The sequence below is a fragment of the Balaenoptera borealis genome, assembly GCF_965194805.1.
Source record: "Balaenoptera borealis genome assembly, chromosome: 7".
NCBI classification, from domain to species: Eukaryota; Metazoa; Chordata; class Mammalia; order Artiodactyla; family Balaenopteridae; genus Balaenoptera; species Balaenoptera borealis.
Window position 1 is genome coordinate 61,339,920 of NC_138864.1, and position 13,758 is coordinate 61,353,677.

The following is a 13,758-nucleotide window of genomic DNA, read 5'->3' on the forward strand; positions in this document are numbered from 1 at the left end:
ACTCTGCATGCTAGTTTTTAAAGACTTCCATTTGAACATAAATTTTAAAAATGTATTAAAGTTGTGTTTGCTAGAAAGATTAGAGAGACAGTTTAGTGTTTGTGACAATTTTAGAGCCATCATTTGTTACCTCCTCTAGAGAGATGATTTAATATCTACATGTTGCCAAATGTATAGATAAAAAGTGAAAATTTGGTTAGTCCTTCAGATGACTGGTTTCTATGATGCTGAACATCTGGATATACGCAAAATGTGTTGAACAAAAATATGGAGGTCCAGCCAGTTTATCAATTTTATTCTCATTGATTTGACATTTTTAGATATACTTAGTCATTTATGTTTCGATATTAAGTGGACAAAGGACAGATTAGAAAAAAATACTCAATAAAGACTATCAATCTCTATTCACTGAATGAATTAGCAATATCATCAATTTTATCATCACTTTGATTTGTTGCTATAGGAAGTGAATGAAATTGTGATGACAAAATTGATGATGTCATCATCAGTGCATTCAATGAGGGTATATTCTTTGTTATTTCACCAGCTATTAAATTTTCCATTTAGACTTTACTTTGACAGTTCGAGTCTGTTACTAATATTTTGATTGCTTAGTTCAGTTACTTTTCTGAAATCATTTATCAATCATGCTTATCTGTTGGAAAGAGATGGAACAAATTTTTAAAGGATTCACTTATACCTGGTACTGATATTTTCAAATTCAGAGTGACAGTTGTTTTCATTCAAAAATTGACTAGTTCAGTGTTTTGTAGTGTTAGATTTCCTGTAAAAGGCAGTAAGCAGTAGCTCCAATTCAAGAGGTTTAGCACCATCATTTAATAATGTGTGTTGAGCTCCTTAATGTCCTTTACGTATTGGAAATTACCAAATACATGTCATCTGGGGCTCACAGAATAGTTGGTCCCAGTCACCGCCATTTCTGAAGGAGAAATAAAAATCCAAGAGGGGAATGAATGCTTCAAATAAATCACTGTTGAGAGAGAGAGAGACAAAATTTTAAAAAGCTTTCTCTCCTTTAATGAAACTTTTTCCCTCTCCCTTTCTGTTTCATTTTTATTACTTATAAAGTAAAGAATTTGAACTAAGTAACCTCATAAACTCCTTGCAGTTCTCATGTTCCATAGTCACCACACAATATGTTAAATGTTCCATCAAGTGTTACTAACATGCCTTTCTTGGTGCAAACACCGACATTTTGCAACTATGCCTGAACATTTTTTCCTTCATAACGCGAAGGTTTTCCAAATTATGAGTGAAGGCAACATCATCCCCCCCAGGATGCCCCAAGACGTTCTGTCCACTACTGAAGATTAAATAGCTATCATATAGCTGTGAAAATTCCTTGTAGACCTTGTTTGTGTCTCAGATTAACCTAAAGAATTATTTCTCTCCATTTGATAGGTGACAAGAAATGACAAAAGAGACTTATTTAGATATACTTTAGATGTATAATACATATAGAATCTGTTAGCTTCTAAATTACAAGTTTACTCTGCTTACAGATTTGTCATCATTCTGAAAAGTTTCTTGGAAGTAACCTCTGTTCTTATACACACTAAAAATATCTTTTAATATAACTCTCGAGTATATAAATTGGATTTCATCAAAATTAAAACCCAGTATTCTTCATTAGATACTGTCAAAAAAATGAAAAGTCAGACCGCAGACTGGGAGGAAATATTTGTGTGCAGAATATATAAAGATATCTCAGAACTCAATAATAAAAAAACAACCCAATTAAACTGTGGGCACTAATTTTAAATAGACAAAGAAGACATATAAATGGCAAATAAGCACATGGAGAGGTAATCAGTGTCATTCGCTATTGCAGAGAAGCAAATTGAAATTTCAATGTGATAATACACACCTATAAGAATGTTATCATATAAATAAATAAAAATAAAATTAATAATGTCAAGTACTGTCAAAGATGTGGAGCAAATTTAACTCTCATATACTGCTGGTGGTAATACAAAACGGCACGGTCAGTTTGGAAAACGTTTTGACAGTTTTTTGACAACCTAATGTAAACATCCCATACAGTTCAGTAATCTCACTCCTGAGTATGTGCCGAAGTGAAATGAAACTTATGTTCACATGAAAACTATACTAGAAAATTTATAGATGCTTTATTTGTAATTGCCAAATACTGGACACACTTGAAATGTTCAACTACTAAGTGGATCAAAACAAAACAAAACAAAACAAAAACTGTGGTACATCCATACAAATGCAATACTAGTCAGCAAAAAAGGGAACAAACTACTGATAAACACAGCAAAATGGAGGAATCTGTGGTGCATTATGCTAAGTGAAAGAAACCAAATCAGTGGATGCTAGGGACTGAGAATGAGGTCAAGGAGAATTGACCACGGTATTAATTTTCTACTGCTCCGTAACACATCCGTGGCTTCTCTCACAGCTTCTGTAGGTCAGAAATCAGTGCACAGCTTAGATCAGTGCTTCTGGCTCAAGGTCTTTCATGAGGCTGTAGTTAAGCAGTTAAGCTGTCTGCTGGCTGTAGTGTTATCTGAAGACTCAAGTGGTGGTGTATCGGCTTCCAAACTCACTTACATGGTTGTTGGTGGGATTCAGTTTCTTGTGGAGTTTGGGTTGAGGAGCTTAGTTCCTTGCTAACTGGTTAACCTGAGGCCTCTCCTAGTTCCCTGTCATACGTGCTTCTCCAAAGGGCAGCTCACAACATGGCAACTGACTTTGCTCAGACAGAGTATATGAGAGTACAAAAGAAAGCACCTAAGACATAAGCCACAGTCTTTTTATAACCTAATATCAGAAGTGACATCCCATCACCTTTGCCAAAATTACATTTACTAGAAGGGAGTCATTAAATCCAGCCCACACCCAAGGGGTGGGTTTATACAGGGGGTTGAACACCAGTAGGCAAGAATCACTGGGTGCCGTCTTAGAGGCCGCCTCTATAGGAATCCTCTGGATCCCATGGATTCTTATTTCTCTCACATTCAAAACACACTCACCTCTCCCAAGGTCCTAAACATTTCATCCCATTACATTATCAATTCAAAGTCCAGAATCTCATCATCTGAATCTGGGAGCCATGGTAGAGTCAGCCTGCCATACACAAAGTGGAACAGGCAACTTTTGGGGGTGATCAACACTGTTCCATACCTTATCTTGATTGTGACAGTGATTACACAGTGGTGTTTGTTTGGTAAAAACTCATAGAACTAAATATCAAAAGGGATGGATTGCACTGTTTGTAAGTTGTACCTTAATTTACAAAAAACAGAAACAAGGTAACAAACTCAAGAATATAACATACATACAAACACACATATTACATTAAATTTTGGCCAAACAAATTGAATGATTGGTCAATATATTAATAAAATATATTTAAAGAAATCTATATTTTGGCACTGGAAAGTAGCATTATTATTTCTAATATCATTAAAAAGCCATAATAACATATCATATGCTTAGAAAATCAATAATTTTTTCTTATAGAAAAAGAAAATTATTATTGTTGACAACTTATAATTTTATTAATATTTTTTCACAGAAAGAAGTTTATTGTGATAATATCAATTTTTTCTCTTTAACATTTGGTTTTCTTCCTTAGAACAGACAACTCATCAATTCAAGTATTAGGGAAGATGAACATATATATAAATGTACTATTAACTTTTTCTCATTTAAAAAACTGTGGGGACAATTTTCTATAAAATGTATTTTTATAACCACCTTTGAAAATAATTTACTTCAAGTAAACTGAATATAGACTGTGAAAAAAAAATTCTGTATTTCTTCTTGTTTTTCCCAATTCTGAAAAGTGACAGAGGTAAGGCAGTGGGATCCAGTTACTGCACCCTGTTTATACAGCTGTACTTCATTGAATGAAGGCTTGTGTTACACACAGTTTGTGATAGGAAGTAAAAGCTTTTAAAACAACTATAGAGACAGGTCTTTAACCTCCACCCTCGTGGATTCTTTGTTCCACCATTTAGCTTCTGTGGAGATTATAAAGAGGTAGTTCCAATGCATATTATTACCCTCTAATTAAACCCCATCTGATTAGCTCATCCACTTGTGAACTCATAACATGGATACATTATGATGAATTTTTTTAAACAAATCCTGAAAGGTCCAACAAAGTAGTGTTTTTATTTGTAATGAAGTTTTTATGTGACAGATTCTGAAATGTTCAATAATGGGTATGTTCTAAAGAGAAAATGGTGTTTAGATTACTTCAGATGTTCAATCTGTAAGAAGTTTTAGAAGATTTAGGAGATTCATCAAATTTATTACCTCTTAATAATATTCCACACAGCATCCGAAGATTTCAAGTGCCACGGGATTCTTTGTATCTCTCTTATTTACAGCTATATAGGCTAGTCAGTAAACCAGAGATTTAGGTTCTAGGTTATTTCAGAGATTATGCCTGCGAAGTTAGAGATCATTATGGTGAAGTAGTTCTCATTTGTGTGAGAACAATTTCCTTCATTGCCCGGGTAGAAATACAGGGTCATTACTAGGAACAATTAAAATGATTAAAATGTGAAACCAGTCCGGATCTAAGTTAGATATAAACTGATGGTTTGTGAAAATACTTGCCCCACTTGAAAATATATGACTTTAATAGAAATGACTTCTGATAGAGCTATGTATTCATAATCCTATTCATAATCTCATTCTCACAGACCTAAGTCTTTCTTATATCTCATTTGTTTACCAAAACTCTTTTGCACATTTTATTTGGTAACTCCCTACATAGATTGTCCATAGACCTTTCATTTCCTAAATGAAGGGCCAAGAAGAAGTCCACCCAGATTGACTATATCTATGTCTATATCTCCATTTATCCATGCTTTTCACTTTAAAAATTTCTAACAAATTGTTCTGCCATGTGCCATGTATTTTAACTATGAATATATGGCAGCTGCAGAGACCAATAACTCAATATTTCCACTTTTAGGTTCACTGTTCAGTTCCCATGCATCCAAGCCTAAAAAATTTTAAATTTCTAATCTGTACTGGCAGGGATACAATTATCACATCATATGGTTAATTCTATCTCGTGTATTTGTAGCAAAGGACAAAATATAAGTTAGTTTAGCTAAGAGCATACTTTCTTTTACTAAAACAGAATATATGGCATTTTGATCTGTAATTCTGGTAGGAAATGAAAAATGAGGGCAGAATGAAAAATGTGGGCTTGTTTTCTTAAATTCCATATACTTAGGTGGTTATTATAGTGGCACATTTGCTGTAGAAAAGGCAAGCAACTATCCTTTAGGTATATATGAATCTCAAGACAGTATGAGGGCAATTTACATAATGTTCAGTGAAAATTAACAATTTGCATTTTCTTTTTTATTTTGAGGACAAACAGCAATTATGTGGGACAATTTTAGAAATGGTATACTGTTTTGGTGAGGTATGGGAAGAACTATATGTAACTATTAGTTATTAATATATATCTGTAAATAAAACTGAAACCTTAAATCTTAGGGCTAGATGTTATTCTGCTTTGCCTCTTATTCCAATAGACAGATTTTGAAATTTCTTAAAAAGCCATTAGGGAAGAATATTATGAAATATTTCATTCCAAAATTTATACACCAGTTTCTCCCATCAGAGTACTCTTCTTTAATTAGAAATATGTTATCACCTGCTGAAAAATTATCACAATGCATTGACTGTATTGTTACAACATTACCAGTTAGCTTTTATTATTTGTCATATTGTAATATGTTAGGAAAGTGTAAAGTTTGGAAGTCATTTCAGTTTGCTGAAGGCATTTAATTATATCATATACACTATACATATTTATTGGCTATGTTTCAATTTTTTTATTTCTTTGTAATTTATACCCTCTCTGCTTCCAAAAATGATTTGAGGCAGCTCATTTTAATTATAATTACATTGGCTAGCTTTTTCAGAGATGTTCGAGATTTTTCTCCCTCACTCAACAGAGCAGCATACATAACTGAAAATGAAAGTTGCTTTGTTCTTATTGTCATGGCTCATTTCAAATTGTGTGTTTTGCAGAGGTTAATATTATGTGGGCTGCACACCAAACACACCACAGTTCAGAAGACTATAACTTATCCACAGCGCTGAGACAATCTGTCTTCCAACTGTACACTTCCTGGGTAAGTTTATGAAATTGAATAAAGGTGATAATGTAATTTCATTTAGTCGCAACTGTTTCTGTTTCCTCCAAGTAAATGAATAGAAGCTGTTTTACAAAAAATGCTTCTTTCTCCTCTGTAAGGCCAGACACTAAAGTGTTTCTTTCTCCTCTGTGAAGCCAGACACACATGAAGGAAGTGGTTTTTTCCAATGGTAGCCTTTTACTTGAGCCCCCAGAACTCATGGTGAGAAAGTGGCTGCCTGTTCTTTATTTACTGTCAACTAAGGAGTGTGATATATAGACAATGTATCTCAATTCAAATATATGCAAAGATTTCATTAGAAACTTTTAAAAACAGTTTTTAAAAAATCAGTTGCCGTTTCTGCATGCTTGAGTAAAATCTAATTAAATTCTTTGCTTTTTATCTCTATATTAGCATAGTCAGTACAATACTCAACAGAAAGTTTGGCTCTAAAGTATTTTAACATAAGGAAATGACAAGACTAATGAATACCAGAAATTGCCTCTAGTTCTAAGATTCTTCTGATTCTCTGGGCAAACCTGATCCACTTGGTATCAGACCTCATCTGTGATTGTCCCTCTTTAGGTCTTCTGAGCTGTCTAAAGTACTGCTGCTAAAATGCACCTTGAGCTAGAAAGTCAGAGTTATCAATGTATAAGTGCATTCATCAATAGCTGTTTACTAATGATAAATTACAATGATAATAGTACACATGTTAATCTGTATGGTTCTTAATAGTTTGCATGTATAATACTTCTATTAGATACGATTATTTAATATTTTCTATGTGCCGGATAATCATCTAAGACCTCTTTATGTATTAATTCATTTGTTCTTCATGACAACTTCAAGGCATAGATACTAGTATAACTCTCATTTCAAAATGATAACTGAGTCCATAGTTCAGTCACAAGACTAGTAAAGGGAGGAGTAGAATTTGAACTCATTCAACCTGGCTGCAAAGATCTTAACCTCTACACTAAATCCTCTTCTATGTACCTCTGTATTGTTTTTCACTTATCCCTGTCCCCCGTGCTATGCTAGATCAAGTATTACCGTTATCAGGTACCTGTAGGTCAATGAGGTTAATTGCACAACCAGTAAGTGACAAAGTCCCATATTTGAAATCAGATTCCTCATAATCAATAGAAAGATAGACTGGCATGTGTTCTGACCCAAACAGGAGCATAGGCCATACAAATGGATAAGCCAGTGATGGCACTAATACATTTGCTGAAAAGGATATTGAAGGAAATCCACCCCCTGCTCCCCACACCATACACCTATGTTACAGCTTATATTAATTTCCTAGGCCTGTTGTAACAAAGTACCACAAACTGGGTGGTTTAAAACAACAGAATTGTATTGTCTCACAGTTCTGGAGGCCAGAAGTTTGAAACCAGTGCTGGCAGGGTCATGGTCCCTCTGAAGACTCTAGGGGAGCAGTTGTTCAAGTCCTTTCTCCTAGCTTCTCCAATCTTCACTCTCCATGGGAGTCTGATCTTCACATGGGGGTCTCCCTGTGTCTGTGTTCAAATTTCTCTTTTTTTATAAGGACACTAGTCATATTGGATTAGGAGCCCACCCTACTCCCTTATGACCGCATCTTAACTAATCACATCTGCAATGATCCTATTTCCAAATAAGGTCACATTCTGAGGTATTAGGGAATAGGATTTCAACACATGAACTTTAGAGTGACATGATTCAATGTATAACACAGCTCTAAGCAATATAGATGGAAAAAGATAGATAGATAATTTCCCCCTCACATCTTCTATAGCCAGCTTGTGCTGGAACTTTAGATGGTTAAAAGTAGAGGAAAATACTACCGATTACACAGCTGTATATACCTCAAGACTGGTCCAGTGAATGGAGGGAACGACAGGCTCCTGACTGGGGAGGAGAATACTGTCCACCCTCCCTTCTTAAGGAATAGCTGCATTAATACAAATTTCTATTATCCTATACAAAATAGGCTGACTATATGACTGGTTAAAATAATAATCTCAAAAATATTTATTCTCTCCTGATTTATATATTACTCTTTGCATAAGGATAACTCAAACTACCAGTAGTTACATTTTGGGAGAGAAAGTCTCCAAGGGATGTAGCTATGTTGGAAGTTGCTCCAGGGAAATCAGTGTCGTTAATGAGTTAATTATCTGAGGAATGATCAAAGGAAAATTTTCTATCTGAGCATCAGGGATTTCAGAAGTAGAAGAAACCTGGGAGATACTATATTTAAATCATATATTTTTAAAGCTACAAAATGAATCTCAGGGGAGCCCACCCATCATCCAGTATTGAACATTGTTGGTTGGAACAGTCCAGACATCTGACTCCCATCTTTATCCTGGTCTAGCTTGTGTCCTTTCCCCTATTATATCAATGCATCCAAAGATACAGATTAGTGAAAATTGAAGTGAAATGCAAGTTCACACCTATTTATTGCCAGACTAAATTCCCTTTATAACCTCTTATCACTTTGCCAAAGACACAGAACATATGCTGAATAAGTAAATGAGCATTGGGAATGCATTACAGCTGTTAATTTGGGGTGGAGATGGGGAGGAAGAGAGGATTTCCAGTATGAGACATGAAAGGTAGGGATTGTCAATCAGCCTGGATTCTTGGTTAATATTTGTAAGTGTGCCAGAAGATAACTTGGATGGTTTCAGGATCTGTAATGGTTGCCAGTCTGTGATAGGTCTTTCTAGACATTAAAATCAGTGTTGTCAGGTCTCTTCATTTTCTTTGAATCTTTTGTAAGATTCTTTTCATCGATACAGGTACATAAGGCATATAATTTGGTAGCTACTAAGGTAACAGTATATTTTAGAACAAATAATAAATGGGTCATGTCTTTGGAGAGAAAATTGATTTGTGAAATGAAAAGCAAAATTAAGCTCAGAGTGCTTTTCTTTGACATTACTATGAAAATTAGGGTGGCAGGCCTGTCATTTAAAGTAGTTAAAGATGAGAATTTATAACCATACATTTTGCATTTTTTAAAGCCAGTTTTAGATGATTTAACTTTACTTATCCCCAAAGAGCTACAATTAGTGGAGTACCTTTTTTTCCCCAAATTACTGATTTATTTTTTATTGAAGTGTAGTCAGTATACAATATTATATGTTACAAGTATACAAAATAGTGATTCACAATTTTAAAGGTTATACTTCGTTTATGGTTATTATAAAATATTGGCTATATTCCCTGTATTTGTTGGGGAAGCTAGTAAAGTAGTCGTGTTCAGGCTTCAGAGGCCGCACTAGGCCTCTCTCTGACCTGACAATGACACTAAAGCTGGCTGCATGCCAAACTGCTGAGCTACACCCAAAGGGGGCCAAAGGGGTGGCGCCAGCATACATTGTAAACCACTAGATAAGACAGAGAGTAAGTCCTGGGACTTCTTGCACCTTGAGGGTCTGGCCAGCCCCTGGGGATCAAGAACATTCCAAGACTTATGAGTTAAGACCAAGGCATTTATGACAGTAACCAGAGCTGCAAACTTGCATGTAGGCTGATTGTTATCAGCATGCGGCCTGGTGCTAAAAACTGGGCTCCTTTGAGTGGCGAACTGAAGTCTCACCTGTGGGGTGGATGCACCTCCCGGGACCCTTCCCAAGTGGGACTCCAGCTTGCTGTTACTTGGGACTTCCCAGCTGCTATTTGAATCTGGATGTAGGTGTCGGCCCAATCGGGTGATATATACTCTGTTATGTGTCTCTAATACTTTTATTCATCCCCTTCTAATGACTGTATATTGAAATTAAGTTAAATAATCTTCTATTAAAAAATTAATTAAATCTGCTCAGTTGTGTGAGACGAGTGGTTATTTTGCCAGCGAATCCAAAGAACCTTGAAACAGAAAGCAGGCTTTCAGCAAAACAGTATTGTACAATATATCCTTGTAGTTTATTTTGTACATTATAGTTTATACCTCTTAATCCCCTATCCCTATATTGCCCGTTTTGGGAGCGCCTTTTTAAGTGAGGCTTATTCATTATATAATTAAATATATGGTTTTGCTTGCTACTTCAGTCTTTTATTATACATCTTAATTAATACAATGCCTTAAACATGATAGTCTCTCCACTTTGCAAATAATAAAATGTGTCTAGACCCATGAATGTTATGTAATAACATTATATAGGGTCAGGGTTATAATAGGGTCAGGGTTAACATCTCATTTTCTTCCAACTTTATAAATAAAATATCTGAATGCTACAGCTTTATATTCAAAACATAGTTACAGAAGTGCTCAAAAAATAAAAGAATGGGATAAGTCAAAGGGTTACAGGAGCCAATTTGAAAGAGCTCCCAATGGCCAAAATGTGGAACAATTTGAACAACAAAATATATAACATAGTGTGAAGTTATAATCCAAAGTATAAAATAAATATCTTTGAAATCAGTCCACATTGACATAGATAAATGATTAAATACATAAATAAATAGGAACAAATAAATGTGAAACGAAATCGCCTAAAGAATTTCAAGAGAATTTCAAATTATATATGTAGATACTGCCCCCATCCAGGAAATGGAGATTAATGCCTCCTTTACCATTGCCCTTTGAGTGTGGACTCTACTTTAGTAACTCCTTCACAAAGAATATAGTATGGAAAGGGACAAAGGGTGGGGTGGAAGTGGAAGTTTAACTTTAGAGTGGAGAAACTTACCAAACACAATAAATCACAGGTCAAAGTTTACATCATCAGTGAGGTTGTATTGGTAGCAGGTACCCTTTGATAAGATGTGATAAAAATATGCTGTTGGTAGTATGTACCCTATGACAAGATACATGGGAATGGACCTTCACTCCTGTGGTCTTTGTCACCAAAACCCATAACCCCAGTCTAACCATAAGAAAAGACATGTGTCTAGCCCAAATTGAGTGACGTTCTACAAAATACCTAACCAGTACTCGAAAGTGTAAAGGTTATGAAACACAGAGAATGTCTGAGAAACTGTCACAGATCAGAGGAGACTATAAGATACAAAACTAAATGTAATGTTTTATCCTAGATGGATCCTAAAGCAGAAAAAGAATATTAGGGGAGAAGAAAAACAGAACTAATGAAATCTAAATAAGGTGTAGAGTTTAGTGGAGTTTAGTTAAAAGTAATGTACCACTGTCACTTCCTTAGTTGTTTCAATGCAGCTTAGTAATATGTTAACAATAGAGAGGCTGGGGGGAGTAGGGGAGGTAATGTGGCAACTTCCTATATTATCTTTGCAACCGTTTTGCAAGTATAAAACTATTATAAAACAAATAGTTCATTAAAAGATAGAACTACATGTCCATACCTGCATTTTCAAACTCAGAGCCACTGTAGATCATATACCAACTCTAGAAAAAAGCAACTTATATCTAGCCATTAACTAATAGACATTGATTCCTGGAACCCCCTAGAGTATCATAAAGAGCAATGATTCAGCCATGCTATTTTTAAACTGGCTGTTGTTCTAAAGTAACTATGTTTCCATTCTTAATCTCTCAATCCAACACGCACTTTCCAAAATGTCAGCTCTGAACAAGCTAAACTCCTTTATAGCTGTTACAAAGGAACCTCATAGAGTCCTTATCACAGGCAGAGCTGGTCTAAACCTGATCCAACCTCTTTCCAATCTCATCTTCCGCCCTCCGCCATTGTCACCCCATCCAGTTTAACAATTAATTTTCAATTCTCTAAATCTACCATGACATAATGCCTTGATATTTTATTGAACATGCAGTTATCTCTGCCTAGAAAGTTATTTATGCTTTACCTCTGATTGTTATATCCTTCAAGATTCAATTCATTTCTCTTTTACAGACACCTTCCTAACTTCCCCCAGGTCACTTTTTTTTTTTTCTTTCTGTCCTCCCATAAAGCCTTGCATATCTCTATTATAATACTTATTTGCATTGTTGTCTTTCACATCAGCATGTAAACTTTGAAGGAAATGAACCTACTTCTATTTTTTCACTGTTCCATACTTAGCATGTATAAAGTGCCTCCTGCAGTCAGTGCTTAATTAATGCACATAACATGAATGAATGAAACAAAAAGTTTAATAGTTGTCAAAGAAATTATTTTTTTAGTTACCTAGGGTAAGAGCAGTGTGTGAAGTAATTTAAATCTGTCATTCATTTAAATGTTTATGATCTAACAGATCCTCAAAAAATTAGAGCACAGGGTGAGTAACTTAATTACTTTTTGGAATAAAATATATTTTAACATATTTGCATAACATATGAAGCTATTGAATGGGAAATAGTAAGCTATCTACATTTCAGTAGGTGAGTATTTCTTTTAAAAGCAGTAAAAAATGATAAACAGTTAGTTTAAATGACTGGGTTATGTAATTTATTTTTTAGCTCTGTAGTATCTGTCAGAGGTATTTGTTTTTTAGGTTGGTATTACCAATATTACAAGAATTAGTAAAATATGTTTAGAGCATATTAACAATCTAAAAAGAAGTAAATTTTAACCAGTATCAGAGGAAAGACATACAGTTAAAATATCAATTTGTGAAAACCTTTATATCTATAAGTTAGGGAATATGTAAATGTATGATGATATTATTTTTGAGCATAATAATTTCAAAATACATATTAATTTCATTGAAGAAACAGTACAGAACAATTCACTTGGAAGAAAGAAGTCTGGGTCCCAACCTTAGATCAGTTATTAGCTAGATTTGCTACCCTGAACCAATTAAGTAATATTTGAATCTCAGTGATTTTGAACATGAAATTAGGCATTAATATTTGCTCTGCCTTCTCATATTGTTATTGGAAGATCACCTTAAATAATGAGTGTGTAAATTATTTGAACTATATCAAGTATGATTCACATGTATAATATTGTTTTTATATTACACATAAAAACCGCAGAGGAACTTTTAGTGAAATCTCAGATCTTTTTATTATGACATACTCTCTGCCAAACTGCATAAGCAAAGACTATTTTTCAATATATGGGAGTTGGAGTTATATAAAGATAAATGCGAACAAATAAAGACACAAGAAACTAACAACTTTGATGTAACGCAGTCAAATGCAGTGGGGATAAAATTCTCACAACTCTTATGTCACAGAAGGAAAACATGCCTTGAGCCCCCCATGAAGTAAAAAAAACAAAACTTCTCTCAGGACCTTGCCTCAGAACTCCAAGGTATCCCTTCACCACCCTCAACCTCCATTCAAAGACATTAGTAAGACAAAGTTTATGTCCATACATTAAATAAATGAAGCACTTTGCCAGTTTGTGTGTTGACCAGTTTTAGATCCTTGATTCTAGCACAGATCAGCAAAATGGAACTATTCTGGTGCTTACGAAGCCATTTTGAAATTTGGTAAAAATAAAATTTTCCCCTGATTTTTGATATTTTTCTTTACAGAAGTCTAATAGTCACTTGTAGTCCTTATAATGAAGGATAAATAAGGGGAATCATAGTGAAGACCTCTACATAAAACAGCAATATCTTATTGGCATTTTAAAAAAATGTTCAAGTGGCTAAAACACTCCCTTTACATGTTATTTTTCTTGTTTTGAGAAGCGCATCCACTCATGTTTTTTTCTATATACACTTTTGACTGACAGAG

General features: G+C 34.6%; 1 protein-coding gene across 2 annotated transcripts in view; it reads left to right on the top strand.

The window, feature by feature from the left end:
* The window catches only part of AGMO (alkylglycerol monooxygenase), a 381,715-nt gene that overhangs the window by 149,941 nt on the left and 218,016 nt on the right, over positions 1–13,758 (top strand). For both annotated transcript variants that reach the window (XM_082398502.1, XM_082398503.1), the window contains one exon: positions 6,052–6,155. In XM_082398502.1, the coding sequence (XP_082254628.1) occupies positions 6,052–6,155 (104 nt within the window). The remainder of the gene's footprint in view (positions 1–6,051; positions 6,156–13,758) is intronic.